We start from the raw sequence: 25,274 nt of genomic DNA on the forward strand, positions 1-25,274 counted from the left end.
GAAAAAAAAAAAACCCAACCATAAATGCAGTATCACTTGCTCTGCTATTGAAGGGGTGTAAGAATAAAAAGAATAGGAGAAGACAGACGATTTTCAAAATTTCAATAACTTTTCAGCTGTAATAGAAGCAATTTTTGCCTACATAGAAAATGGTGGGACTTGCAGCCAAAAAAAAAAACCTTCTTTTTTTTGTGAAGTTCTTTTCAGAAACGCTTGGATTAGAATTTTTTTTTGGTAGGCAAAAATCGGGAGTTATTTTCTGGGGCAGTGCTCTCCGATTAGCCGGGATGATTAAGGCCCGGGGGAGACGAGGGCAGGGCAGAGCGCCGGGAGCAGCAGCAGGGGTGAGGGAGCAGTGGTGCGCAGCCCACCTGGGGGGCTCAGCTCCCGCGCTGCCGGCTGGGGAGTGAAAAACTTTGCCTGCAGCACCGGGAGCTGCCGCTTTTTCCGCGGCCAGCCCCTCCGGCGGAGGGGGGTGGCGTTTGGGGGAGCGCGGCTGTAGGGCTTGGGGGTGACACGAGGCGTGGGGACGATCCCACAGCTGCTGCAGCCGCGGGCGTGCGGGGCTGCAGAGCCCCTGGCCCCGCAGGGGGAGAGGTGCCGGCGCCAGGCGTGAGGACCTCGCACACCTGCAGTGCGACTAAAGGGAGGAGAACCACCACGGCTGGCATTGGGGAAGGAGGGTGACATGTCCCCTCGCCTTTCCAGCTGGTCGCCTCTGTCCCAGCTCTGAGCGCCGTGAGCTCACCACGAGCGCCGTGAGTGACGCCCCGGGTGCCCACCCCATGCAGGGACCATGGCTATGAGCATCACCGCTTCCTGAGGCCCGGCAAGGAGGGGGCAGACAGGGGCTGCCGACTCAGCCCCTCTTCCCCAACACCGGGGTCCTTCCCCGGCTCCCCGCACCTCCGAGTGTCTGCTGTGGGACAGGGCACAGACCCGCGCCGAGGCGGGGGACTGTCACTCTGCAGCAACAAAACAATAGTCAGTGATGATTATTTTTTTGCCAAATAAATCAGCGGGTCCTGCAGCAAAGGGCTGGAAAACGGCAAGTTTAGATTAGACCCTCCCCAAACCCCGGCTGGCCCTTGAGCCGCTGTCAGGGCTGCAGAGAAACAGCAGCAAACTCTCACGCAAATGGCCTATAAAAAAGGCCCCTGTCAAAGGCACCTTGACCTGGAGGCTCGCTTTGGTGCTGGGCTCCCCGGCGGCCCTCCCCTCCCAGGGCTGCGCTCTCCTCGCATGATGTATTTCCCCTGCCTTTTTTAGAGCTGCATTATGTTAGCTCCAGGAAACAGCCTCTTCCTTCTTATAAACACAGCCCTGGGTTACTGACCAGCGGCCCTGCCACTCCACAGCCACTCTCTGTCCATCCATCACACCTCGCTGTCACCCTGGCAACATATCTCTTGGACCGGTCCGGCTCCAGAGATGGGAGAGGCGCGGGGGGGGGGAGCGGGGGGGTCACATACACAGAGCACAATTCCAGCCTGCTGACTAATTCCCTGGAAACCCTGGGGCTGCACAATGAGAGCGCCTTTCCGAGGGTTTCTCGAGCGTTACTGGAAGGTCAGGCGAAGGTCAGCACAAGGACACGGCTCCTACTTTCCTTGCTGTCAGCAAGGGCGGGTGCACGGGGCGGACGTGGGCGAGCGGCGGGGGTACCGTGGGCGTGCGGCGGGAGGGATGTTTGGAGACGGGCGCCTGGGCCCGGGTGGCTCCGTGATGCGGCACGGTGCCCACTCACCGCTGCTGGGCTCTGGGGACGTGCCTGGGACGGGGCCGGCAGGGTGTCCCGGCAGCCAGACAGGCGTCAGTGCTTCCAGCGGGACGGGGCACAGCCGGCAGCGTGGCCTCTTGCCTCCCCAGCAAAGGGGGGGACGAGGAAGGGAAGAGCTGCCTTTAGCCTCGTGGTAACTCCTGGCCGCCTTCACCATGGCCCCAGCACCGTGGGACTGTTGGCCCAACATGGCATCGCTGCACAGGTCATTCCCAGTGGAGGATGGGTCCTGGGGGAGAGCACCAGGATGGGTCCTGGGGAGAGCATCCCAGCTCTCCTTGGTGACGGTGACCCAGCACGGCTGCCCATGGCCTCCAGTGCACTGGGACATCAGAGGTACAGCGACAAGCCAGGAGTCACGTCAAGAGACCCAGGCTGCCCTGTCACTGCTGGCAAAGGGTCACATTTTGGATAAGCCTTGGGCCCATCCAGCCTTTTGCATGTGTGGCCAAAGCACAGCAACCATGGCAGGAGGGGTCCAGCCGTGCCCTGCTCCCAAAACACTGCCCTCGCCCATCCCCACCTGCTTGTCCTTCATGTTAAGCCATTGTCTCCAAGAGGAAATGCCATTTAAAGGCAGGTATTTAAAAAGAAATGGGAGATCTCTGCTCTCCGAACAACACAGCGCCTCACTTCTGCCCATTCCCTGTGTAAAGCTGGGAGTCAGGTTTACATGGGGATAAAAAAAAAAGTCAAAGCTTTTAAGGACAGATCTTCACAAACCCAAACCAAAGCCCCATGAGGGCAAATCCTTTCTAATCCATGCTCTTCCTTAGAGGTGTAAGTGGAGTGGAAGGGTGGAGGTGGGGGGGGGGGGGGGTGTCAGTCTGGAAAACTGAGTTCCCCATCCCTTCGGTCTGGCAGAGAGCCCACCGATAGACTAAAAACAAGTCTGCAGAGAAGCCTGTGTGGGATAATCCAGGTCTGGCCCCTGAGGGGACGAGAACAATTAGGAATCCTCTCTCAAGCCTCCACTCCAAGATAGAAAAACAGTTTATAATTTGGTCCAGAGTTGTTGTTAGAAAGTTCTGAATCATCAGGATACACTAACAATTTCTGCACAGTAATTATGAGGAGAATTCATTAGGCCGGACTCAGAGATAAACTATTAACAGAAGCTTGCAAATCTCCCACCTGCCTGCCTGCGTGTGGGACCCAGGGGCTGCTCTATTTATACAGTGGCGGTCGGTGAGGAGCTGTTGCAGGACGGAGCAGCACAAGCAGCCATGGCAAAATATGAAAAGTATTTTAAAGGAAAACGAAAGAATGGGTGTTTATTAGAAAGTGCGCAGACCAAGCGCACACCCCACCATTAACCTTTCCAGGCATGGTAGCCAGCCAGGGAGCTGTTTGCCTTTGCTGCCCCTGAACGTGCCAGAGTCCCCACCCACAGCAACCGTTCTGCTTCCAGAGAAAAACCTGCCACAGCGTCAGAAGCTGGCCTGCAGTGGCCTTTGGAAGCAGCGTCCAAAATGCCTTTCGGCTGAGCCTGCCAGGCTCTTGTCCCATATTTACCCAGTGGAGACAGAAACGCTGAGGTTCCCCAGCCCCTGCCGTCCTCCCTCGCCCCCACGCTGCAGGTCGTTGCAAGGCAAGGGGATATTTGTGCACAGCCCCGCTGAGCTGGCCGGCGGCGAGTTACGGCTGAGAAGATGAAGCCATGCGACAACCCCCTTCTGCAGGTGCCCCTCAGAGCCCATGGCAGCCCCTACAGATGAATGCCAGCAGAGCTGAGTGAGTGCCACCACAGGGAAGCGACTGCCTGTGCACCACCCCGTGCGTGTGCTCAGCCAATGTTGCAGCATAGTTTCTACCAAAAGCTGGTTTCTGCATCCTTTCTCAGTCCGATTACCCTGCAGCTGTGTGCCATTTTTGGCACAGATTTGCCAGCTCTGGGGGTAGCCATGCCCAGCATGGCCTCATCCACATGGGAACAAGCCCTGCTTGCAGCCGGAGGAATCTTGATTAAGCAGGGAGAGAAGTGGGGACTGGCTGCCGGGCAGATGCCCTAAACAAGAGGAACTTATCAGCTCTGTTTCCAAGACGAGACATGTGTCACCACCTCGCACAGATCCAGCCCGGCTGCTTGCTCCTCACCAGCATGCCTGTACAGAAGCATGAGGGCTTCCCTCTCCCTAAAGGACGCCAGTAGAAATAGCCACCAAATAACTTGCGAGATTTCTTCTAGAAAAGGCTTTGCTTGGGCTAAGAAAAGCGTTGCACCCAGAATGCTTCGGGGGAAGGCGCTGGATGGGAATGGGAGCCAGCGTGCAGCTGCGCTCCCAGCCCTGTGTGTTTGTCAGCGGGCCGGCCCCAGCGGCAGCGCAGGGAGGTCCCCAGCCCAGAGGAACACCAAGTGCCGCCGAGAGCAAGGAACCGCTCCGACAGCACACACGCAGCAAAGCCCGACACGGCTAATCCCTCCTGTTTATTATGTAATAAAACGCTTTCCAGACCTGATAAAATTTAATTGGTTTAATCTTAATTGTTCCATTTTCTACGGCGCATGCAAACACAGAGCCTGACCCTGCCACTCTTGTGCGAACTGTCCCGCGGGCTGTGGAGGGAGCAGGATGAAACCCGCTGACCTCAGCAGGATTACGTGCATGAATCAGAACTGCAGGCCTGGGCTCGGAGCTGAAATCCAGCGCCGGGCAGGCCGCCAGCACAAGGCCCAGGGTCCACTTAGGCTCCACTTAAGCCCTATGGGATGCAAGTGGTACGCAGGCCTGTGGATGTGAGCAGCGAGCAAGCCTCGTGCTGGGCCTCTGCTGAAGGATGAATTTCAGCCTGGCTTCTTAACCTCGTGGACGCAAACATGCAGTAACGGCTTCCGAGGGACGGAGCAAAGTTGCTCCCAGAAAGGCTGTGGGTTTTGCTCTAGCAAGGGGGTGGTGTACGTGTGTCTGCAGCTGGACAGGGGACCTTCTCATCGCACGAGCAGTAAATGGTGATTTATGACAGCTTCTCCTCCAGAGGAAGAGGTGTTTTGCTACCCTCTGCACGTCCACAGTCGTGGGGCTGTGCTGTGCGGCAGGGTGGCTTTGTGAAGCCTGTATATCCTTTGTGCACGAGAGACGCCAAATAAAAGCAAGCGGGAGGGGGTCCTTGGCACTGACATTTCCTACCCTGTGTTGCCTCAGATGTAGGATGACCTTTACCTGCTCCTGCAAGTTGGCCTTCACCAAGCTCAACATGTCAGCCTCAGTTTCAGAGGTCCATCAGGCAGCGAAATCAAGAGCAGCCTTCCCTTTGGTGTCCAAACCTATTGAGCTCCCCTTGCTGCAATGACCAGCACCCTTGCACGCACTGCTCCTATCCCCCAAAGTGCTGAGCACTGAATGTTGCACACAGCTACTGGTACCCCCCAAATTAAGCTCCCACCTTGGACACATATGCATTTCTCAGGATGCTAAAGAGTTTGGTTCTAACCCTCAGAAAACACATTTCTCATCGAGGCTTTGTTTCGGGATGTATTTCCAAACCATACATCCCTGCAAGAACTGCGAAGCAGAAGTAAATTGGCCAATGCCAGTGGAGCAAGAAAATACTGAAGAAAACCAAATATTTGCAGTGATGCATTTCTCAAGAAAATGGGCATTAGGTGGGTGGTTCTTGGCAAAGCCAAGCCAGGGGGTTCTCAGGACCCTGAGAGGTGGAGGCAAGTGCCAACTGGCAGACCTGAGTGCGCAGCATGCTCTGGGCACTGCCCGGGCAAGGCTGGGACAAAGCAGCGGGAGGTGAAGATGGGACATTGCTGGGCGAGTGTGCAGCACCCCTTGCCCAGACCTGGCTCCCCCGCCTGCAGGAGCTCTCTGCTCTCCCGGGGAAGACAGATAACATGTTGTTTTAAAAACTTGTGAAAAAGAATCGTTCCTGGGCAAGCGGCAGGGCTGGGATAAAAGCCATCCTTTCCCCCGGGAGATGCAGCGGGCCGGGGACCATGCCCAGGTGGGCGCGCCGGGGACGCTCGCCCCGGGCTGGGAGCTGCAGGCGGGGCCCGATCCCGTCGGACCCCCCCGGGGCGCGTCCGCTGCGCACCGGCGCCGCGGCCGAGGCTCAGTGCGGGGACAGCACGGCCCGGGAGCGGGCGGAATGCCCTGCCGTGCCGTGCCGTGCCGTGCCGGACCGGGCTTCGCGGCGGGCGCCGGGCGGCCCCGCTGCCGGCAGGTGTCCGCGGCGTGCGAGGCCGGTGCGGACCGGGCCGGGCGCGTCCCCACCGGCGGCCCCGTCGGTGGGTCGCCGCCCCGGGCCCCGCCGCCTCTCCGCGGCGCGTCGCCGGCCCCGCCGTGCGGGGGCGTCCCCGGCGCGCTGCGGTTCTCACATAAATCAGGGCCGAGCCCCTGGGAAAGGGCCATCCTTCACCGGGCGCTGCTGACAGAGAACGAGAAACAGACGGGCCCTGAGATAAACCACGGCGCGCAGCGTTTACACAAGGGCAGGCTCTGTGTAAATAGAGCCGGGCGCGGGGGGCAGCTCCCGGCGGCGCGGGTCCGCACCGGCCCCGGCCCGCGGGCCTCCGGGCTGCCCGGGGCGGCGGGCAGGTGGGTGCCGTCCGCCGAGGGCCTCCCGCAGCCGCGCCGCCGTCCCTCGCCGGCTCCCCCAGCACCGGGGCTGGAGACGGGGCCGGATTAGCGTGTTTGTTTGTTTACGGCCATTAGCGCGGGGCCGGCTCCAGCACTCGGCACCCGCGAGACTAATGGAGCAATTAGCAGCCCCGGGGCTGATAGCATCGCCCCGAGCGAGGCCCCCGGCCGCGGCCGCCTGCTACCGGGCTGCCTGCGCCCGGGGCCCCGGGGAAGCGGGAGCGGGGGGGGGGGGGCTGCCCGCCCGCCGCGGTGTGCGCGGCCGCTGCAGGGCTGCTCCTCCCTCCCCGGGGCCGGGGGGGGGGGGGGTGTCTTGGCTCCGCTGCAGCATCCGCACGGCGAGCTCCATCCATTACAATAATCCCCTGTCTAAACAGAGCGCAGGAGCGGCCGGGACAACAAGGCCCCGCTGTAAACAGAGCTCAGGGGACGCCGCTAATGATATAAATAAAATAACCATTAATAGCCCGGTGACCCCAGCCCGGCCGGCTTGGGAAAGCCCCGGAGCCCCGTCCCGGGGCTGACACCCGCCGGCAGGTACCGGGGCTGCGCCCTCCCCTGGCTCCTGCACCCCCGCCCCGCTCGCCCGGGCCCGACCGTGCCCCTCGGCGCCCGCCGCCCCGCCGGGGCGGCGGGCGCCGAGGGGCACGGTCGGGCCCAAGCATCTCCCCGCTTCCTCGGCTTCCCCATCTGGGAAATCGCCGCTCGTGTCCCGCCGAAGCGGGCCTGATCCGGCCCCACCAAAGGGGGTGCCGACAGGGCGGGAAGGCGCGGGCTCGGTTACCGCACCGGGAGCACCGGCGGGGGACGAGGCGGCCGCAGGACCCGCCGGGATAACCCAGGGGTGCTCCCATGCGTTTCGGGGCCCGGCCGCGGCTTGCTCCCTCCATGGGGCGTCGGTTCCCCGAGCACCCTCTTGAGCGGGTCCCGGCGGGAGAACCGCTCCCAGCGCCGGAGACACCGTCCCGAAGCGCCGGTTCCGCCCGACCCGGGCTCCCCGTATCCGCAGGCCTAGAGCTCGGCCCGTCCGGCATCCCGCTGCGGGCGGGAGCGCGATGGCGCCGGGCGAGCCGGACCCGCCAGGCCCGGGGCCGGGCCCTCGGCACGGCGGCTGCTGCTCCCGCAGGCGGCCGGGCAGCCGGACACCGGGCTGCGGCTCGGTAGCCCGCATTGCCGCCGCCACCGAGGGCACCGGCCCCTGCCGCTGCTCTCCCCGCCGCGGGGATCGGCCCCCGCGGGGCTGCCGGGGAGCGCGGCGCCGTGCAGACCCCCGGCCGCCGGGCCTCCGCGCCTGCACCTCCCCGGGAGCGGGGCCCTGCGGCGGGCGGGAGCGGGAGCGGGCCGGGCCGGCGGCGGATGTATAACGCCGATAAGGCGCTAATTGTTACTAATTGTTATCGGGGCCGCGGCGGCGAGGCAGCGCCGGGCTTCTCCGCGCACCGGGGCACGGGGCAGAGCCGGGCCCCGATCAGGCCTGGTTACGGCGGGCGCCTTTTCCCGTCCGCCGCCCGGACTGCGCGGCCTCAGGACGGCGGCGGGCACCGGCAGCGGGCGGGCAGAGACCGATCCGCCGCGATTAATGGCGAGGGGTTTGAAGCGACGCGGTGGGAACGATCCGGCGCGCCGGGGGAACGGGAACCGGCCCCGCCGCGGGACCGGGAGCGCCCGATCTGCGGCCAAGTGCGGCGGGACCCGGGCTCCCCTTCCGGGCTGCGCCGCCGTTAAATGGATTTCTTTGGGGCGTGCGGAGCGGCGGGAGCCGGGGAAAGGTGGGCACCGACAGAGCCGGTAAACGGCGGAGCCGCCGGACGGTAACGAGCCGAGAGAAGCGCCCGGGAAGGCCCCGCGAAACCCCGGCCCCGGGACACTCACCTGCGCGGCGTGCGCGCCCGGCTCCCCGTGGCCTCGCCTCGGCGCCGATCCGAGCCCTGCGGGGCGGCAGGATTTTAGTCACAACGAAATATCTCGCCTGGGACCCCCCGCCACGCCTTCGGTGCGTCCGCTCCCCGCGCCGCGGCGGCGCGGAGCCTTTGGCGGGGTCCGGGGGGGCCGCCGCCGCGGGGCCGCGGCACCCCCCCCCCCCCGCCGCCGCGCCGCACCGGGGTGCTCGGCCGGCGCTCGGCGCAGCCCCGGGGCCGGGGGAGTCGCGGTGCCGATGGGGCTCGGCAGGCCCGTTCGGTGCGTAACCCGCCGGCACGGCGGCGTGGTGGCTCCGCGGAGCTGCTCGCCGCCCGTTAGCGGCGGGAGAAACGAAACGAAACGAAACGAAACGAAAGAAAACGAAAGAAAACGAAAGGTAACACCGAAGGGCGCGGGGCAGCGCTCTCCGCCGCAGCCCCACTCCGCCGCGGCCCCGGGCTGCCCGCCCGACCCGGCCCGGCCCGGCCCGGTTGGGCCTGGCGGCCGCGCGGCTGCGGGGCCCGATCCGGCGGCGGCGGCGGAGCGCGCATTCCCCCGGGCGGGCGCGCTGCGCAGCGGCTGCGGCGGGCCGGGGCGGGCGGCAGATGGGCCGGTCGCGGGGGGATCTGCGGGGGCACCGGCGGGGGTGCCAGGGGATGCGGGACGGGTCGGCTACGTGTACGTCGCACGGCTACGGGACGGCGGGGCCGCCGTCGGCTCCGGGGGGAGTGCGGGGCGGCGGAGGCGAGCCTCCCCTCCGCGCCGGGCGGCGGGAGGCACTTTGCGGGGCCGGGCGGCCGTGCCGGCGGGGCGGGGAGGCCGGGCCGGCGGGGCCGCACGTGTTCGCCCCTCCCGGGGCCGGGCCGCGCCGTGTGCGGGCAGGGGCCGGCGGGGCGCGCCGGGGCGGGGGTCCCTACCTACCTACACGTGCTTAGCACTGGGAGGCGCGGCGGCGGCGGCCGCGGCTCTCTGCGGGGACCCCGACCCCGGCGCACCGTCCCCCCGCGCCCGCCGGGCGGGTGCCGGGCCGGCGGGGCGCTCTGCGGGGAAGCGGCCTCCCCGAGCGCAGCCTTAATACATTGCTATTTCTGGCCGGGCGGCCGGAGCCGGGCAGGGGGCCGGCTCTGCCTCCCCCTCCCTCCAATGGCGAGGCCGCCCCCGGCCCCCGGCCCCTCCTCGCCGTGACGTGCCGGCCCGGGGCAGAGGAGGCTCCCGAGCCCTTGGCTGTCCCTGCAGAAGCTGTAACAAAACGCAGACCCCCAGCGCCGGGCTAATGGAGGCAACTTAGACAGGAGCAGGCGCGGCCCCTCGTCTCTCGGCGCTGCCTGCTCCCCCCGCACCGGGCGCGGCGCTCCCCGCCGAGCCGCCGCCCGAGCGCCGCCGGGCCCGCGGGACTGCCTGGCCGCTTGCGCTGCCCCGATGATGTTACCGAGCCCCGTCACCTCCACCCCCTTCTCTGTCAAAGACATCCTCAACCTGGAGCAGCAGCAGGACCCGCACTATGGGGCCCAGCTCCCGCACCACCTGGAGCACCACTTCCACCCCGCCGCCTGCCTGCTGGCGGCCGCCGACGGCGCCCGCTTCTCCGACGGCGAGGAGGAAGAGGAGGAGGAGAAGCTGTCCTACCTGAGCCCCATGGCAGCGCCCGGCAGCCAGGCGGACGCGCGGATCTCCGCCGACAACTACGTGCACGCCGTGCTGCGCGGCTCCTGCGAGGCCCCCGGCCCGGGAGAGGAGCTGAACCCCGCGGCCCGCGACCCAAGTGAGTATCGGCCCCGCCGCGCTCCCCCGCCCCGCCGGGACGGGCCCGCGCTCGCTCCCCGCGCTGCGTTCCGCTGGGCATCGCCCCGCGAAGCCCCGGGCCCGGCGCCGCAGCCCGGTCCCCGCCGCCGCCGCCGCCGCCGCCGCGTCCCCTGGGCGTGTCGAGCCGGCACTGGCACGTCGCGGGGCTGCCGCCGCCGCCCGCCTCCGCGCCCCGCTCGCCGCCTCCCCGGGAAGCGCCTCCGCAAGGGCCCCGATCCGGAGCTGCCGGTTCAGGCCCGCGCTCCGCAATTTCGGTAGCGGAGAGGGAGGAACCGGGCGGGTTAGGCCCAACCCGCGCCCGCCGCGCCGGGGCCCTCCGGGAGCCAGGCGGCGGAGCAGGTGCCCGGCGCCCTGCGCGGCGCGGCCCGGGGCTCGGTGCCGCGGCGGTAACGCCGCAGCCGGCCCGGAGGCGCGGGGACGCGCCCGGCCCCGCCGCCCGAACCGGCCCCTCGCAAACACGGGCGGTGCCGGAGGCGGCCGGTGCCGCCGCTGCCTCCCCGCCCGCACCGCGGTTCCCCGACGGGCGCGCAGCGGCGCGGGGCCGGCCGGGGCGCGGCGCCGGGCTCTCGCCCGCCGGTGGGGTCCGGCGGGAGCAGCGGGCGCCCGGCGTCGGCGAGGTGCAGCCGTGACCTGTGCTCCCCCGTGCAGAGAGCTGCGTCCTGAAGAAGCCGCTGGATGCGGCGGCGAAGGCGGAGGAGGCGGAGAGGCCGAAGCAGCGGAGCCGGAGGAAGCCGCGCGTCCTCTTCTCCCAGGCGCAGGTCTTCGAGCTGGAGCGGCGGTTCAAGCAGCAGCGTTACCTGTCGGCGCCCGAGCGGGAGCACCTGGCCAGCAGCCTCAAGCTCACCTCCACGCAGGTGAAGATCTGGTTCCAGAACCGGCGCTACAAGTGCAAGCGGCAGCGGCAGGACAAGTCGCTGGAGCTGGGCGGCCCCGCGGCCCCGCCGCCGCCGCGCAGGGTGGCCGTGCCCGTGCTGGTCCGCGACGGCAAGCCGTGCCTCGGCGGGTCGCAGGGCTACAGCTCGGCGTACAACGGGCCCTACTCCTACAACGGCTTCCCCGCCTACGGCTACGGCAACACCGCCTCCTACAACCCCGGCTACGGCTGCACCTACCCGGCGGGCACCGGCGGCGCCTCCATGCAAGCCGCCTGCAGCCCGGCGGCGGCCGCCGGCCCCTTCGTGAACGTGGGCGGCCTGGGGGGCTTCGGCGGCGGCGGGCAGCCGCTGCACCAGGCGGCGGCGGGGCCCTCCTGCAGCCAGGGCGCACTGCAGGGCATCCGGGCCTGGTAGCCCGCACGCACTGAGGGCCGGGAGCGGACCGGCAGGACGGCCCGGCGGCTCCGGGGCCCGGTCACCGCTCGCACCGCAGCCCGGCTGCGCGCCGCGCAAGGCGCGCCCTGGACCGGAGGAGCGGCGGCGGCGGAGGGACGGCGCGGCGGGACCCCGGCGCTCCCGCGGGCCGCGGTGCGGGGCCGGCGGCGGGCGGAGCGGCGCGGCGCGGCGCGGCGCGGCAGGACGGGGCCGCCCCAGCTCGCAGCCAAGCGCCGTCGCCCCGCGGAGCCGCCGCGACGGCCGGGCGGGCCGGGCGGGCCGGAGCCGATCGCGCCGCGCCAGCGGAGCAGCTTTGCTTGTAAAAAGCCGACGGCGGGGCCCGGGAGTGCCGCGGCCCCTCTATCTACTCTGTATCGGTTACTGCCAGCGCCAGCTCGCCGAGTCAGTCAATAAACCAGGTGCAATATCCGCCGCCCGCTCCTCCTTCGCCCAGCGGCCGGTGCCCGGCGGGGCCGGGGCCGGTGCCCGGCGGCGGGGCGGTCGCCGCGGCGTGCCCGCGGGGCAGGGCGGCCCGGCCGGCTTGTGAGCGTGCCAAGGGCGCTGAATGGGGCCGCGCAGCTCAGAGCCGGGCCCATTGTGGCCGCCGGGCCGGCGCTGAAAGGAGCCGCCGAGGAAGGTAGCGGGAATAGGCGCTTATTGGATTCGGGAACAAAAGGTGTGGCAGGGAGGCGAGGGACAAAGGGGCCCCGGCGCCGAGATTGACGGGCCGCTTTGCCCCCCACTGAGGCCCAGGCCCGGCGCTTTATGCGCGGGGGCTGCAGAAACGTGCTGGGTTTTGTTCCCCTTTCTGGGAGCGCAGGGGGAGAGGAGGGGGGTCCGCGGGCCGCTGATTAGGGCCGGCCGGGCCGGGCAGCCTGAATGCCGGGGCATTATTGCTACATGTTCAGCCATTTCGCTCGGCGGCAGGGGGAGGGGGCGGCCGAGGCCCCCGAGCCCCGCGGGACCGGCCGCGGGGTCGCCCCCCGCCCGCCCCATCCCGGGCCGCCCCGTCCCGCCGCCGCCGCCGCCGCCGCCGCGGAGCTCTCGGGGCGGTCCCGGCCCCGCCGCCGCGGCCGTGCCGCTGCCGTGCGGGTCCCGCCGAGCGCCGCCGCGGGGGCCGGAGCCGCGCTCGGGGAGGGCCGGACACCCGCGGAGCCTCGTCTGGCTCGCCCCGGGCGTCAACGGAGACCGGAGGCGTGGGGAGCTCTCCCGCACCGTCCGGCACGTCTCCCCAGCCGCGACGCTGGCGCTCCCGAAGATGTTTCCAGCGGAGCCTCTTTGGAGCCGCCGGGACGGACGCAGCCCAGGGGCTTGGGATGCCTCCCCTCGGGCCAGCGAAGCCCACCGTGTCCTCCCCCTGCCCTCCCGGTGCGTGTCGTGTGACGGTCCCTCCGCCACGAGCAGACGACTGGGTTTCGTAGCCTGCCATCGCAGAAGCAGCAGGTAACAACCGCTCATGCTGCTAAACCCGGTTTTACGCCGCACATTTCCACCACACGAGCTGAACGCGCACCCTCGGGGTTTGCTGATTGAAAGGAGCTGGAGAAATTCTTTCCACCGCGGCACTGCGGGGACAGAGCGGGCAACCGGCAGGCCCCGGCTCCCAGCCCTGCCCCGGCATGGCACCCCGTTGTCCCGCGAGCCACCCCGAGGCTGGCAGGCTTCGTGGGGCTGGCGCTGGGAGAGGATGCGGCACGCCCAGCCGATTGTTTGCTGGATGGCAGCAAGGTGTCGCGGGAGAGGAAGCCCAGGCTCCGCTCTTGGCTATCGGAGATGAGTGGTTAAGGCCCTGTGGTCTCGTGGGTAGAAACAGGATAGCCAAGAACAAAGATAGGTAACGCTCTCTCTCTGCAGCAGCTGGGGAGATTTGTCTCTGCCGTAGGAAAGAGTTGCATTTTCCTCCATGTTCTGCCAGACTGTTGTCTGCAAAAATAAGAGCCCCGTGTGAGTTCATGCCTCACTGTGCAAGCCAGAGGAATCGTAACCACAATACAAGCTCCTCCAAAATTGGGGTGTGTGAGAGGAGTTCCCAGCTTAGCGCATGCCCGCCAAGTACGTGCCAGCTGGTTAAAAATCCACTGCATCCCCAGCAGCACCCAGAGGCTCCGGCTGAGCCCAGAGCCCTGGCCTGGGATATGCGGCCCACCTCCACTGCCACAGTTGCTGGAGCATGGGCAGTTAAGCAAAGGGGTACATGGGGACCCCACGGTCGTGTTGCAGGAGGCGATGCCAGGCAGTGCCAGCATTATCAAGCACCAACAGTACCCAGCATTGTGGTGGCAATCAGCATTGTGCTCACCCCACTTATGCCTGGTGACACCCATGTGTGCTCCCCGGCCCCGCTCTCCCCATGCAGAGCTGGAGCAGCGCCCAGCTGGGGGACGCTGAGAGGCCCTGCTGCAGGCCGATGTGGCATGGCAGTGGAAGTTTCTAGATGTCCACCACAGTGAGCTCCGTTCCTGGGACAGATCCCAGCTGTCCCACCAGCTCAGACTGGGGGGAGGGCAGGGGGTAGTGGGAGGGACCCCTCTGCAGCCTCTCACCCAAAGCTCCCGAGCTGATGGGGAGGACAGAGCGGCACAAAGAGCCGGCGGTGCCGGAAGGCCCGGAGCAGGGCAGCAGAAGTGAAGCGCTCCAAAGAGGAGGAACAGCCGGCGGAGGCCAGTGGGAGGGAGGTGGTGGGAGACTGCAGATTGGATGGGCTGCCCGGGGAGGGGAGATACAATGGAGGGAAGTTGCTGCGTGGCAGTGCTGGAGGCAGCGCCCGCCCATGACGCACCCCGTCCCCCATGCCCCAGGGCAAAGCGGGGTGCTGCTGGCAGGGTGGAAGGCGAGAGGCACACGGCACTGGTGGAAATCGCTCCGGCATGGTCCCACTGTGGCAGTGGCACAGACGGAAGGAAGGACATTGAGGCAGGAGGGATGAGGAGGGCCATGGTCAAGGGCCAGAGGGTGCGTGTTGTTTCTTCCTGGTCAAATGGGGATTTACTACTGTTTGGGAGTTAGGGAGGGAAGGTGCCAATTGATTTCAGACAGGGACGAGATTCTCTGAAACTGCGCACTGACTTACGAAGCAAGGGAGGGGCTGGGGGGGCGGCCAGTGTTTAACTACTGGGCCTCAGGCCCACTCTGTGCATGAGCTCCAATTCTGTTTCTCATTCAGGTTTCCTGGCCGAGGAGGAGCCTGTGGGCAGAACTTGCCTCTGTCCAGCGGTTCCCAGGGAGGCCCTATCCAAACCACAGTGCTAGCTGGTGTTCTGTGGCATCTCCGTCGTGCCCAGGATCGTGTGGTAGCAGCGCTGTTCCCTCTGCAGCACTGCAGATGTGGTCTCGTTCCCTCTCCTTCCCGACATCTTTTTCAATTCTGCCCCGCCACTGCGGTCATCCCTCCCCCTTGCACCCTTCATCCTTGTCTCTTCACCACCCACTTGCTGCCATCAGCAAGGAGCTCACCTGTGCACGGAATGAGACGCCTGCTCCCAACAAGGCCGGCCAGGCTGCCCAGGGACCTGGGCAGACCTCGCTGCGTTCTGATCCCATTGACTTCAACCTGGGCACAGCCACCTCCTGCTGCCGCGGGGCTGGGAGTGCAGGGACCCAGCTCTGTGCTGGGGTGGTGCCCGGCTCTTGCCCCTCTGCGTTGGAGCAGCAGCTCCTGCTCTGCAGTGCTTCCCACCGCAGCTGCCCCGCACCACGAACTGGGAGCTACTGAGGCTGCCTGGCCACCGGGGCTCTGTGGAGCCACCAGCGCTCGGCAGGCAGCTGGCGCTGGAGGTGCTGGAAGCTCCATCTGGCAATGGCAATGTGGGGTTGTCACACAAGCACGTTCCAGTGCCAAGAAAGCTGTGGCCAGCCATGGATCAGGTAATTAAATTAAAATGTCAGTACCTGTGCTGTGGAGCCTCCAGTGAGGGTTTCTCCGATTACTTGCCGGCCAGCGCGAGGGCCAGGGACCTGCCTCCCTTCCATGGCTGAGTCACTGATGGCCACAGACCCTCCCCAGTCCTCCAGCCTGTCCCGTGCATCACAAGATGACTACACCTGACTAAGCAGGATGGGTGGATGCACATATTTTAGCTGTTCCTTCTCTCCTCCCTCTGGGCACAGTGGTGCTATGAAAGATTCCAGTCATCTGCCTGGAGAAGGGGACTGCATCTTCATACCCTCTGCAGCAGAGCACTGCTGAAGGCCAAAGCCCCCCCAAGCCCCTGCCGGAGCCCTTCCCAGCTGCTCCCTGCCGCCTTCCCCCGCCTGGGCAATAAAATCCACAGCCGCTTTCCCAGCGATGACCCTTCGCCGCGTCCGGGGCTGCTGCCGGCGGGTGCTGCCGGGGCGAGGGGGGTCCCCGGCTGCCGGCGGGGTGCTGGCCGGGAACCCCGGGTCCCCCGGGCTGCCAGCTGGGACGCTGCTCCCGGGGCCGTCCCCACGCGAGATACGCCACCGCCATCTATCGGCAAGCACCCGGGGACCGGGAGCGACAGGTCACCCTCTGTCCCGGCCACCCCAGGCCGCAAGGACTCTGGTGGTGGCTTGGTTTGGGGGTGCCCGAGTGCCCCAGCACGGCTTGGAGGGCTGCAGAGCAGGCGGGCAGGGCTGCCTCCCCCCGCTGGCACCGCGTCCCCGGCGCTGGGGACAGCAGTGGGACACGCTGGGCAGCGGGAAGGCTGGGCTGGTTGCGTTGGCTCTGGGCAGGCTGGTGTCTCCCCACAGCTGAGCTCTGCGGGAGCCGGGGTCTCCCGACACACGCAGGAGCTTTGCTGCACCGGGCAGCATCGCTGGGCTTGTACACGCAGCAAGAGGAAAGCACCCGCATGTGCCCCCACCGCGGTGGGAGAGCTGGGGACAGGGCCAGTGTCCCCTCCCAGCCTCTAGCCACCCTGCAGGTCCCTTTCTAGTGAGTGATGTTTTGCTCTCTGGGGTTTTTTAACTGAGCGCAAGCATCTAGCATGTCTTTCTGAGGGACCCAGCATTTTTTTAACTCTGATTATCTTCTCCATCCCAAAGCGGTGCAATTCACCCAATGCCAGGAGCTCCCTCCCCCAAGCTCCCAATGCCCTGGCCCTGCCCGCAGCCTCCAGCTACCGCATTCACCCCCGCAAGTCCTTGCCCAAGGACATTTTTGATGGTTGTGGTATCCAGCGCCTGGTGCCCGTTTCAGCTGCGTCCTCACCAGAGGGAGCTGTGTCCCTGCCGAAGGCATGGCCCCATTTTGGCCCAGTTCCCTACTCCCTCCCCTGCTCATAGCCCTTGGCAATGCTCCAGGCGACATTACTGCCTGTGTCTAATGGGCACCCAAAGGTGCCAGGACAGAGGAGAAGCCTGCTTGGGTTTGCATTTCTCCTGGCACCCACCTAGCCGTGCCAGAGACAGTCTGGGCCCTGCCAGGAGGCTCCTATGTCAGCCCCTGTGCCCTAAGTGCCCTGGGGGGATTGCAGGGTTTCTCCTGGGCTAGCACCGCCGGCAGTGCTGTACCTGCAGGCGTGCTGGGCCGGGGCGATTAGGGCTGGAGCCCCCCCATCCCCTGGAACAGCCCTTGCTTCAGCTGCTTTTGAGACTGATCCCAGGGCAAGCTCTAGTGCCACAGTGCAGTTGAGCTGTCCCTGCTGTCCTCACCTGTGTATCTGTGGGAGAGCGATCCTGGCTGCCACCCCTGTGCCACCCCCATCCAGCCCAGGAGCGGCTCTCTGCCACCTCCCCAGTGCGACATCCCAGCTGCATGCAGCCCCAGCTCCAGCCAGGCAGCATCTTCCCAGGGTTACTTTGCAGCCCCTCGTCAGGGGGCTTTGACACATAACCATGCACTAAGTATGGATAGTACCAATATCTCCACATCAAACCAGACATGCTGAGAGCAGTCCCAGCCCTGGAGTGTTGCTTCCTCTGGTGGCTCTTTACAACCAAGAAAGCAGGTTTTCAGCCTGGGCTTTACCTTTCAGGCTATATTCCCTGCCTCCCTGCACTGCCACAATGCTCGGCCGGAGCCAGGCAGGCTGGGACCAGCCCAGCCAGGGGTTGTCTCTCAGCAGTTTAATCCAGGCAGCAACGTGGGTCAGAAGAGGGTTTCCCAGGGCCCACCAGAGACAATGTCTGCTCTGTGTCCAGGCAGCCCCGGCGCCTGCACTTACCACTGCTGTAAGGCCGTGGGGTCATGAGAACTTGTACAACTTTATTGGGGTCTGACAGAGCCCTGAGGAATCCCAGAGCCGGGCAAGTCGGGGCTGGACGGAGGCTGGGAGCCCACCTCTGCGTTCCCCCATGGGCTCTGGCCACCTCCTTCCACCGAGCAGCACTGCGAGGCACCCACTGCAGAAGGGCTGGGGGACAGGAAAGCTTGGGGTAGCCCAGGGCACCAGCAGAGGAGGGGCAGGGATGTGGTTTGGCAGCGCCCTTGCCCCTCCTGCCTGCCCCCAGTCTGGGCTGGGCCCCGGCACCCTGTGTGGGATCCCTGAGGCAGGAGCAGCTTGGGAGCCCACCAGCCCCCGGCCGAAGGTATGGGGCAGACATGCTGGAGGGGTCTCCCCTTGCTGCTCTGGGGGAGATGACCCCCCCAGCTCCCCTCCACTAGGAATAAGCACTTCAGCCCCCAGCCCTGCCCTTAACCTGCAGGAGTGCAGGCGTCTCCAGTTACCCCACGAAGGCGGCCAGGGGTTCCTGAACCGCTCCTGGCATGGCAAACTCAGGCTGCTCGAAATAGCTTGGGTTCATGCCATGGCAGAGCTGCAGCAGCCTTGGATCTATCACCCGGAGCGGGGCAAGGCCGACGGCACTGCCTGGCTCTGCGGGCTCAGGGGGCTGTGGGGCTCAGCGCTCCCCGCCATTGGGCACCAGCAGCAGGACAGGGCTCGAGGGGCAGTTCGGCATGGGAAGGCAAGGCAGCAAACCCCTGCCCACACTGGATGCGGCCAGGGAGCCCACAGGGAGCTGAAAGGAAAAGGGGTTGTCTCCAAAACTCTGCTGGGCTGAGCGTGGCTTCCTTGCTGGAAAGCCAAAAATAGTCTCTTTACTCAGAAGAGGCTGTAGGAGGGATCTCATCCGAAGTGCAGCCAAATACCTAGGAAGCTGTAGGACAGACCCAGAGCAGCACGGCTTCACCAAGGCATTATCAGACCTTGGAAAGGCAGCAGCTGTAGCCGAACCAGCCGATAACCCCGTTCCCTCCGGGCATGTCATCATGCCAAAGGCTGGCTGGCAAAGGGACACCCCACCCTGGCGGAGCTGGGGAGCAGCCACGTGCCGCCATGGCCACCCTTTGTCTGTGGCAGAGGTTCAGCTCAGGGGATGGAGATGACGAACAAGGGATTTTTCCAGTCTTCACAGCCTGGCTCAAGGCAGAAGGGATATCTGGAAACCCCCTGGGCGGCTCTGCTGTCCCTGCGGTGCCAAACCCCTCACAGGCAACGTCATCCTCTGCGGGGCCGCCGCTGCCTGCCCTGGGCAACACCAGCTGCTGCTGGGTGAGCTGGCAGGGCACTGGGGGACCAGAAAGGCCGTGCCCCTGCCAGGGGAGCGCTCAGACCAATTGCTCACACGGCAGCATCTCTGTGCTGCGCTGATGTACCGTCTCCCCTTTCCTGGGGGTCTCGCTCCCTCCCCCAGCACTTCCGTGGGCAGTTATTCCTGGAAACATCCTGGAGTCACCTTCAGTCATGCCTTCGCCCGCTGACATTTATAGAGCTTCCAGCGGCTGATGGATTTAATAGCGCGAATCTCTCCCCAGCCCCAGCCTGTGTTTATGCCTTTCCCTCTGCGGGATCTCTCATCGCCCCGGTGCACAGTGAGGGCTAAAGGCGAAGCTGCAGCTCCACTGCCAACAGCGTTCAGCTTCGAGGCTGGGAGACCCGTCCTGGCAGAGCTCAGCTGTACCCATCTTCCGTCTAGTGCCCTGCCCGCCAAGCTAATCCTCCCCTGGTCTCTCCCAGCCATTTCTGCTTCTCGGATTTCTCCCTCTTGGGTGGAGGAGCTGCAGGGCTGCCAAATCTTGCAATACTCAGGCTATTTCTTAAAGCCCCAGCTCCTAAAATGGCGGGAAAACTGGAAGCTCCTGCCTTCCAGGGGCTTTTGTTTCTTTAAGGAGTTTCTCATCCTCCCACTTGTGCAGAAAAAGCAGGGAGCAGGAGCCTGCAGCCCATGCCAGGAAGCGCAGGATGAACACACAACCCAGGTGGACCCGGGCTGCGGAGCAGTGGCCACAGCTGCTCTGTGCCCAGGACACCCAGACCTGCCGGGCAGCCATTGAAAATCCCACTAGGGGTTGCTCCGTCACCCACCCTCAGGAACCAGGGACAAGAGAGGTGCTTAAGGGAAAGGTGGAGCTGGGGCTGGGCCGGGGCTTGGGCAGGGTCAGGCACCCAGCCCTGCAGTGTGGGGGTCCCTGCCCTCCAGCCCCTTGGCAGTGCTGGGGCCCAATGCCCCTGAGGACTGCATGCCCCCCCTGCTCACCCAGCAGCCTTTCCAGCCGCAGGAAAACCCCTCTTTCACATCACCACAGCCCACCCAGGAGCCCTCCGTGCAGGCCAGACCAGGCTGGCAGATTCTCTGGAGCAGCCCCGAGCTGACCCAGATGCTCGCCGGCAGCACATACCACGGCTGCGAAGGCATTTCCTCCAGGGAGTTATTTTGGGCATGGCACCGTGGGACGGATGCTGCTCCTGCAGGCACTATGGGAGCATCCTGCGAGAGCTGGGCGTCACCCACAGGCACCTGGCTCGAGGAGCCCAGAGCTCTGCTCTGGGAAGATCAGCACAACTAGGCAATACTTCGGTGCTCAGCACACGACCCATCGAGGCTGGCTCGCAGGTCCAGAGCTGGGTGGGACCCTAAAAGAAGTCAGTATCAAGACAGGTAACAAAATGGTAAAAACAAGCTATTCTATTAATTCTCATTAGACAAAATACTAGCATTCTGAGCAAGTGTGTTGGTAGAATTTTAAGATGCCCAACAAGGCACAAACTAGTTCAATTACTCAAAAGGAGGCAAAAGCTCTGCTGAGCCCCAAATCTCCTGTGTGAGGTGCACAAAGCCCTCCAGCCTTACCCAGTGCCAAAATTCCTGCGCTGTCCCCAACACACACAACCCAGGGCCCTCCTGCCATCGCCTCTGTTTGGAGCAGTGTGCAGGCATCCCAAGGACACCCAGTCAGACTGGGGGTGTGGGACTGCCTGGCCGAGGAGCATAAACCTCAGCTTCTCCATTCGGGTCACGGCCCATGCCAGCAGCAAGCGAAAGGCTGGGCCATGAGCTGAAGGGGATGGGGACCACCCATCCCTGCACACTGCCAGGGTGGCTGGGCCAGGCAGACCCCCTCCTCCCACCATCACCCCCAGACCCCATTTCCCTTCCTTTCTGGCACCCATCAAAACAGCTCAGCACCAGGCACAGTCAGAAAGGTGCAGTGCTGGGAGCTGGGCCATGCGGGAGCAAGAAGGGGACATGAGGATAGAGCAGAACTGGTTTTATTGGAGGTGTCAAGAGCAGGAACAATAACAAACCTACAGGCTCCCCTCCTCAAGTGCCATCCTCCCCTCTCCACACCACTGGGGCAGTCAGGATCACGTGTGCGTGCTACAAGACAACGGCAAGGCTTACACTTCGCTTCAGCCAAAAGCCAGACAAAGCCCCCAGCATCCCGGGCAGTGCCGCCACCGCCCCCTCCCTGGCGACTGTGAGCTCAGCTGGGCCCTGCCAGAGGCAGGGCAGGGCAGGACATTCACCTTCCCCTCCGGCGACTGAGGAGGGGCGAGCTTTGCGTGAGAGGTTTTTGTCAAGGGAAGGACAGGAGCACAGCTCCACCAAAGTGCCAGGGGGACGTGACCTGGGCTGCAGCTCCCAGCGGGACATCTCGCAGGACCCTGGGAGAGGGCAAGCTGTGCAGCCTGAGCAGAGCTGCAGCAGCCGCAGGCAAGAAATCGCATCGCTAAGCCCTGAAGGGCTTTGCTGCCCCCTCTCAACACAAACCAAACCGAAACGGAGAGGGGTCAGAAGAGAAACCAGGAGGGGAGGTGAAGCAGGTCTGGAACGGCGTTCGGCTCTGGCTCACTTCCCAGCCCGTCGCTCCTCCTGGCGCTTGGTGAGGATGTATTTGAAGAACTCGTACACGGACCAGGCGATCGCTGTTGAGGGCATCTGATAAATGACTCTCGCCTGGACACCTCTGAAGTAGGCGGTCACGCCGCCCACTTGGTACACCGTCCTGAAGGCATTGGCCATGCCTGTGATGTGTCCGCTGATGTTGGAGCTCAAGGCCAGGGACTCCTGGGTGTTGAGCAGCGTTTTGCAAACGTCCAAAGGCGTAGTGGCAGCAGCAGCGACAGCCCCCGCGCAGGCTCCAGAGACCACGTGGGAGCCTGGGTTGTACTGTCTGTGGGGGTTGAGCTGCTCTTGCAAGAACTCATAGGTCATGAAGTGAATGGCTTGGAAGGGGATGTTCATGGTGAGCTGGGTGGTGTAGCTGCGGTAGAAAGCTCCAGCCCCTTCGTTGCGCCACACAGCCCGCACACAGTCCGTCACACGCTGGTAAGGCGAGTTGTACATCTGCATCCTCTGTTTGACCACTTGGGATGGATGGCGGCAGCCAGCAGCAGCAGCCAGGATCCAGGCGCGGAGGGGAAGAGGAGAGAGAAAGGGTAAGCTGGAGCTAGGCTTCCTGCGAGCGCCCAGAGTTTAGTCACACTGGCTTAAGAACTAACGATGGACAACTCGGACCAGCAGTGCCCGGCATGCCCCCAGGCAGGACTGCAGCCGTTTAGATCTGCTGAGGCATTACCGTCACACACACACCACCACCTGCAAACCCCACAGCTGCCGCAGCCCCAGCAAACATCCCGATACCCAGGCGCTTATACTCCAGATCCACCCTCGCTCCCAAGCGACCGACGTCTCCCCATCCACCACTGCAGAGCTACCATGCGGTCAGGAGAATCCCCTCTGCATCTATTCTCCTATTTTTCAGACAGCTCTCGATCTGGATGAGCCTGTCCTCCCCAGCCGCCCCTGCAGCAGCCCAGAAGAACCACAGCACATCGCAGAGCCCACCAGCCAGGAACTGTTAGTGGCTGCTGCCGAAATGCAGCTGCTCCGGGGCAAGAACCGAACGCCAACACCACCCAACACATCTGAGAGCAGAGCAGGGGAGCCCAAGCGCAGCCTGTTGCTGTCCTGCCTCCCCATATCTCAACATGACCACAAGAAGCTAAAAACGATGTGACCACAAACTACTGCAGTCGTGGTAAGAAGATGAGCTCCAGGGAAGGAACGACAACAGCCCGGCCACGCAGCTGCCTGCTCCTCGGGGTCCCAGGCAGGCAGCAGGCAGGCAGGAGCCTTGCTGGGCACCGATCAGCTGGAGCCTGCACTGACACGAGCTCTCCAGTTTTAAGAGGAAAAAAATACATTCATGACTGGCCTTTCCTCGTTATTTGTCCTTCTCCCACCACATTCACAGACTTTAATTACAAACTCCCTCTGCCTTTTTCGTACCAGGCTCCACAAAATCAGTATCGTTCAGATGCTTCACAACACAAGCTCTCCCTTCTCCTGACTTCTCTAGCATGCCTTTTGTACCCCATTCTTTTAATTTTCTTCCTCAACACAGGCCCAGAACCGTACTGCATCTTCCCGAGATCTCACCACAGCAATGCCCAATTTCCACACACTTGGAACGACTTCCAACAGTATGGATCGCATCTCTCTTGCCTTCTCTCCTGCTCCAGGTAACTGTCACAAGCCAAACCCCTGGGCAAAAGGCTGCTGCCCTCCTGGCTCCTCCTAAGCAGGGGTTTGCTGCGTTCCCCAGAATTAATTTCTTCTACCTACCCCCTCCATAACGGGCAGCCACCGGGCTCCCTAACCAGAGCCACAGCCACTGGCCCCCGAAGGATCCTTGCAGTCAGGCGAGCAACGAGGAGAGCACCCTTCGTGCCCCAGAGGGGACCCGAGTGGCCCAGGCAGCCCCTGATCCTCCCCTCCCCGGCAGGCCAGGACCATCGTTACCTTCAGCAGGGTTCATGGCTGCATCGTGGAGCAACGTTGCTACACACCCGGCTGCACCTGCAAAACAAGAACTGCCACATGTAAGGGGGGGGAGGCGAGGGACCCCGGGGCTCCACCACAGCCCCGAGTCCCCCGCCAAGGCACAGGAGGAGGCCCCTGGAAGAGGGCAAGATCCGAAGGCGGCCTCCATCTCCCCTCCAAGAGACAGGCTGGTCCTCAGCGGTTCCCTCCGAGAGAGAGCTCAAGAAAGAGGGAGAGGACTGCGACAGGCTCTCAAGTCCCGTGGGCTGACCGGGACTCACTCGAGGACAGGCCGATGCCCCCAGGTGATAGCAGGGGGCCCAGAGGACGGCGCGCGTCCCTGCGCCCCACGGAGAAGGAGAAACCCAAGGCGCGTGCCTGCCGAGGACAGGACGTGCCCTGCTCTCCCCTTGGCCCCACGCTTCCCCCACCGTGGCGGCTCATGGAGACGAGTAACAGGTGCCATGGTGAGATGGGCTCCGAAACCACGCAGCGCTCCTGGAGCGAGCTCCGGCACCGGCCCACGGGGTCGGCAGCCGGTCCTGGCTCGTCTGCGGGCAGCTCCCGTCCACCGGCATCCTCCTGAGCCAGGGCCGGCGCCGGCCACTAACCTGCTTCAAGCCAGATACCTGGGAGCGGCTCCGGCAGGCGCAGGACCGGCGCTTCCCCCCGCCCGGCACCACGCCGGCGCGGCACCGTGCAGCTGGCTCGCGGCTGGAGAGAGCACAGGGCTTTAGGACATCCGTGGCACCCCGACCCCGCAGCGGCGAACGCCCTGCGGCCGAGCGGGACGGGACCAGACCTCCCTACGGCCACGCTCGGCCTCTCCCCACCCCGCTCCCCACCCTGGTGCGGCGGGGGGGCGGCCCCCGGTAGCCCCCGGCCCCCGTGGCCCCCCGTGGGGGTCGGGAGCAGTACCGTTGGCCACATGGCTATTGCCCCCCGCGTGGATAACGTCGCTCAGCGTCTTTTTTAACTTTTCGTAGCAGGCGAAGTAGAGGGCGTGGGCCGGGCCGGCGCCGGTGGCGGTGATGTTCATGCCCCGCATGGGCCGCCACACGCCCTCGGTGCGGGCGATGCGCCACAGGGCCTCCAGCACGTTCCGGTAGCGGGCGGCGGGCTCCGGCTGCAGGCTCTGCATCCGCGTCTGGAACACAAGGCCCGGGCGGGCGGCCCGTCACCCCCGCGGGCCCGGCGGGGCCTGGCCGGGACGCCCCCCGCCTCCCTCCCCGGTAGGCCCCGGTTTGCCCACACCCCCCCCCGCCCCACCCGCCCGCCTTCCCCCGCCCCGCCGCCGGTACTGGCACCTTGACGCAGTCGACGGGGTACATCACGCAGTGCTCCATGACGCCCGCCACGGCGCCCGCCAGCATGTGCGTGGAGACGGCGGCGCCCTGCGGCAGCGCCTCGTAGTCAGGGGCGGGCGGGGTGCGCGGCTCGGGGCCTCGCGCCGCCTCGGCCCCCCCCGGGCCGGCACCGGGACCGGGACCGGGACCGGGACCCGGCCCCGCCTCCGCCTCCGCGCCTCCCCGCCGCGCCCGGCCCGCGCCGCCGCCGCCCATCAGCAGCAGCAGGACGCGGCCCGACTCCGCGCCACCCCGCGCGCCGGGGCCCGCGCCCGCCCCCGCGCCCGCCCCCAGCTCCATGGCGCCGCCGCCGCCGCCGCCGCCCCGGCCCCGCGCCGCGCCGCCCCGCCCCCCGGCTGCCGCTCCGCCCCGCCCCGCCGCGCCCATTGGCCGCCACCGCCCGTCGCCCGCCCCCGCGGCGCGCCCACTGGCTCGGCCCGCCGCCCGCCGCCCCCGCGCCCCGCGCTCATTGGCCGCCGCCGCCGCGACTCGGACGCCGCCACTGGCCAGCCGCTCCCTCCGGCGCGCTCGGGCGCGCTGC

The 25,274-nt window shown here is 65.6% G+C and overlaps 2 protein-coding genes across 3 annotated transcripts; one reads left to right on the forward strand and one right to left on the reverse strand.

The window, feature by feature from the left end:
• The first annotated feature begins 9,684 nt into the window (after positions 1-9,684).
• NKX2-3 (NK2 homeobox 3) lies at positions 9,685-11,357 on the forward strand. Of its 2 annotated transcripts, none has more exons than XM_075717768.1 (2): positions 9,685-10,037; positions 10,721-11,357. In XM_075717768.1, exons 1-2 carry the CDS (start codon positions 9,685-9,687, stop codon positions 11,355-11,357), a joined length of 990 nt encoding a protein of 329 aa, XP_075573883.1. The 2 variants fall into 2 exon arrangements, with proteins under 2 accessions (XP_075573883.1, XP_075573885.1); XM_075717770.1 differs by having other exon boundaries at positions 9,685-10,027; positions 10,717-11,357.
• Positions 11,358-20,861: 9,504 nt separating this feature from the next.
• Positions 20,862-25,120, reverse strand: SLC25A28 (solute carrier family 25 member 28). The gene is made up of 4 exons (XM_075717677.1): positions 24,695-25,120; positions 24,306-24,534; positions 23,367-23,423; positions 20,862-21,928 (listed from the first exon to the last, which is right to left on the reverse strand). The coding sequence occupies exons 1-4, from the start codon at positions 25,118-25,120 to the stop codon at positions 21,411-21,413; spliced, it is 1,230 nt and encodes a 409-aa protein (XP_075573792.1). The 3' UTR covers positions 20,862-21,410.
• Positions 25,121-25,274: the final 154 nt, after the last annotated feature.

Source organism: Pelecanus crispus, chromosome 10 (genome assembly GCF_030463565.1).
Source record: "Pelecanus crispus isolate bPelCri1 chromosome 10, bPelCri1.pri, whole genome shotgun sequence".
NCBI classification, from domain to species: domain Eukaryota; kingdom Metazoa; phylum Chordata; class Aves; order Pelecaniformes; family Pelecanidae; genus Pelecanus; species Pelecanus crispus.